The sequence below is a fragment of the Olea europaea genome, unplaced genomic scaffold (assembly GCF_002742605.1).
Source record: "Olea europaea var. sylvestris unplaced genomic scaffold, O_europaea_v1 scaffold1933, whole genome shotgun sequence".
Taxonomy (NCBI): Eukaryota; Viridiplantae; Streptophyta; class Magnoliopsida; order Lamiales; family Oleaceae; genus Olea; species Olea europaea.
In genome coordinates, this window is record NW_019237161.1 from 3,411 (window position 1) to 5,748 (window position 2,338).

The following is a 2,338-nucleotide window of genomic DNA, read 5'->3' on the forward strand; positions in this document are numbered from 1 at the left end:
ATCATATTAAAGAAGAAAATTTTGAAGGATGACGCCACTCTTTTCCAGACTAATGCAATATACTTCCAGGATATCAACATCATGCAACATTTTTTGTTGTCTATTACTAAAAATTCAAGAACTTCGTCTGTAACTCTAACTTCTTTATTTCCAATTGGATGGAAATTGTCAAACATTCACGAGGTATAAAGTGATTTTACCAAACCTGCTTTTTCTTTGACTTCTTTTCCTTATCAGTTGCTCCACGTTTTGCTTTCTGCTCATTCTCGAACACCCAAGCTGCCTCCTCTTCACGGATGAGCTCTTCTTGCCTCTTTAAAGCAACAGCCTCCTGGTATGCGACTTCAATTTTACTGCTGCAACATGCGAGGGCAAACATTCAGGACTAAAATAATAGAATCAAGGTACATTTGGCATTCTGGATTAAAAAACGTTAAAAATTGTTTATTGTCCTATGCAGTGTATTAAGTTGCAACTTGATGCTATTCTAACCATAATGCCAAATATTGCAGGCTACTGCTTGGAGGAAAATGATTTATTAATGCCCACTACATTCATAAACTCCGATGAGGCACGTATAATATTAAAAAACTTAGCCTAAGTTAGGCTCATGATTATAAACTGTTTATAAATACTCAAGCCACTTTTAATTCACATATTTCAAGGAATCCACATGTACTATCCATTTATCTACCCCTCATATCTATCTATTTATAATTAAAACCAATTATATACACTTCCAAGACACGCTTTTCATGTCTATCAAAAAGAAATAATGGTGAAACCACCACCATAAAATGAACTTCTATTTGGCCACCATAGTGACATGCAAATGGTGCACTTCTAACTCAAAGCTTAACTAGTGCAGATAATCTCAAAGCAAACAACTCATACTTTCTGATACTGACGTCCTAGATTTCTTCCAGGAAATATTATAGCGAGAGTGCAATGTAATGTGTATGTATAATCATAACATCTGAAGGACTGCTACATTTGATGACGGCAAAAGGACCAATTATGCACATTAGGCAAAACGTATACCTGAATAAATGGGCTAAGACAAATATTTCAATTGTCCGACGACCCAGTTCAGTAAGACGCCTCTCATCACGTTCAATAAAATCTTTGTTGAACTCCTCTCCAGCACTCCCATCCTTGAAAAATAAAGAATTGCAGACTCAGCATATGCTTATTGGACAATAAATTAATTCAATACATGCTTGCATTTTCAGTAACACTCGAGCAGTTTTTTCTTTTTTCTATTCACATTGGAGCTGAGAGTTCTTGGTTTCGCTTGAAATCAGAATGACTTTCAATTAACCCTTTCATTTACCCAGGTGTAAACTGCCTAAGCAAGTGCTTTTAATGAAAAGCTAATTTCACTATCTAAGCAGATAAGGTGATGTCTAAAATTTCCCTCAGAGATGCCAGTTCCTTGAAACAACCCAACCTAAGCGTTTCTGTCACTTATTAGTACCTACTAAAAAAATAAGCAATCAACGCCATGCTTTGCACACATAAATAGTTTCTCATTATAATGTTCACCTTAATACGATTTTGAGGACCCTTCTCATCCTTTGGAGGCAAAGGTTCCATGGCAGCCCTCTCAAGTAGTAGTAACACATCATCCACCAAAACAAACATATCTTTCTCAATGCGAACAATAGGAACTGGTAATTCTTCTGCCTCCAAATATTTTCCCTTATCTTTATTCCCCTTCGTCTGTCCTTCCAGAGCCTTCAGTCCACTGTACAATGAATCCATGACCAGAGTTGATGTGACTTCTTTTTCTATGAAAAAGTGCTTCACAAGTACTTTTAATATGGAGTCTGTTCTCTCTCGTGACATGTGGCGCCTGGCACTTTGGTCTATACCCATCCAGAAGGTACGGAAGCTGGAAAGTATGACAGATATCCAGTAAATAATATTTGGATGATGTAAATTGAATAAAAGAATTACTTTCAAGAAATTATCCTTGTCTATATACATTAAATTTGAATAATGAGAATAGAAAAATAAATGGACATGCACACATGCGCACACACACACATATATATAACAATTGGTCATCTAATAGGAAAAAAATTATCGAGGTGGAGAAAGAAGATTCTGAACTAGTCTTTGGCAAGCTCTAAAACTACTCTCAGTGGAAATCAGTCCCCACAGTTCTAAACCTAGTTTCTTAGATACAAACTTTTAAACATGTCCAAGAATGAGAGTTTCAAAAGAAGCCTATTATAGATTTTTCTGAAAAGACAATATGTGTGTGTGAGCACGCGCTTCTTATGATATTAGATTCCCAAAACACAATATTTATAATCAGGAGACCAGAAAACAC

General features: G+C 35.9%; 1 protein-coding gene across 1 annotated transcript in view; it reads right to left on the reverse strand.

The window, feature by feature from the left end:
- Positions 1–2,004, reverse strand: part of LOC111379126 (MATH domain-containing protein At5g43560-like) — a 3,785-nt gene extending 1,781 nt beyond the window's left edge. The window contains exons 1-3 of the mRNA XM_023002460.1: positions 1,546–2,004; positions 1,042–1,154; positions 206–356 (exon numbers count right to left, since the gene is read on the reverse strand). Coding sequence (XP_022858228.1) covers positions 206–356; positions 1,042–1,154; positions 1,546–1,989 — 708 coding nt within the window. The 5' untranslated portion in view covers positions 1,990–2,004. The remainder of the gene's footprint in view (positions 1–205; positions 357–1,041; positions 1,155–1,545) is intronic.
- Positions 2,005–2,338: the final 334 nt, after the last annotated feature.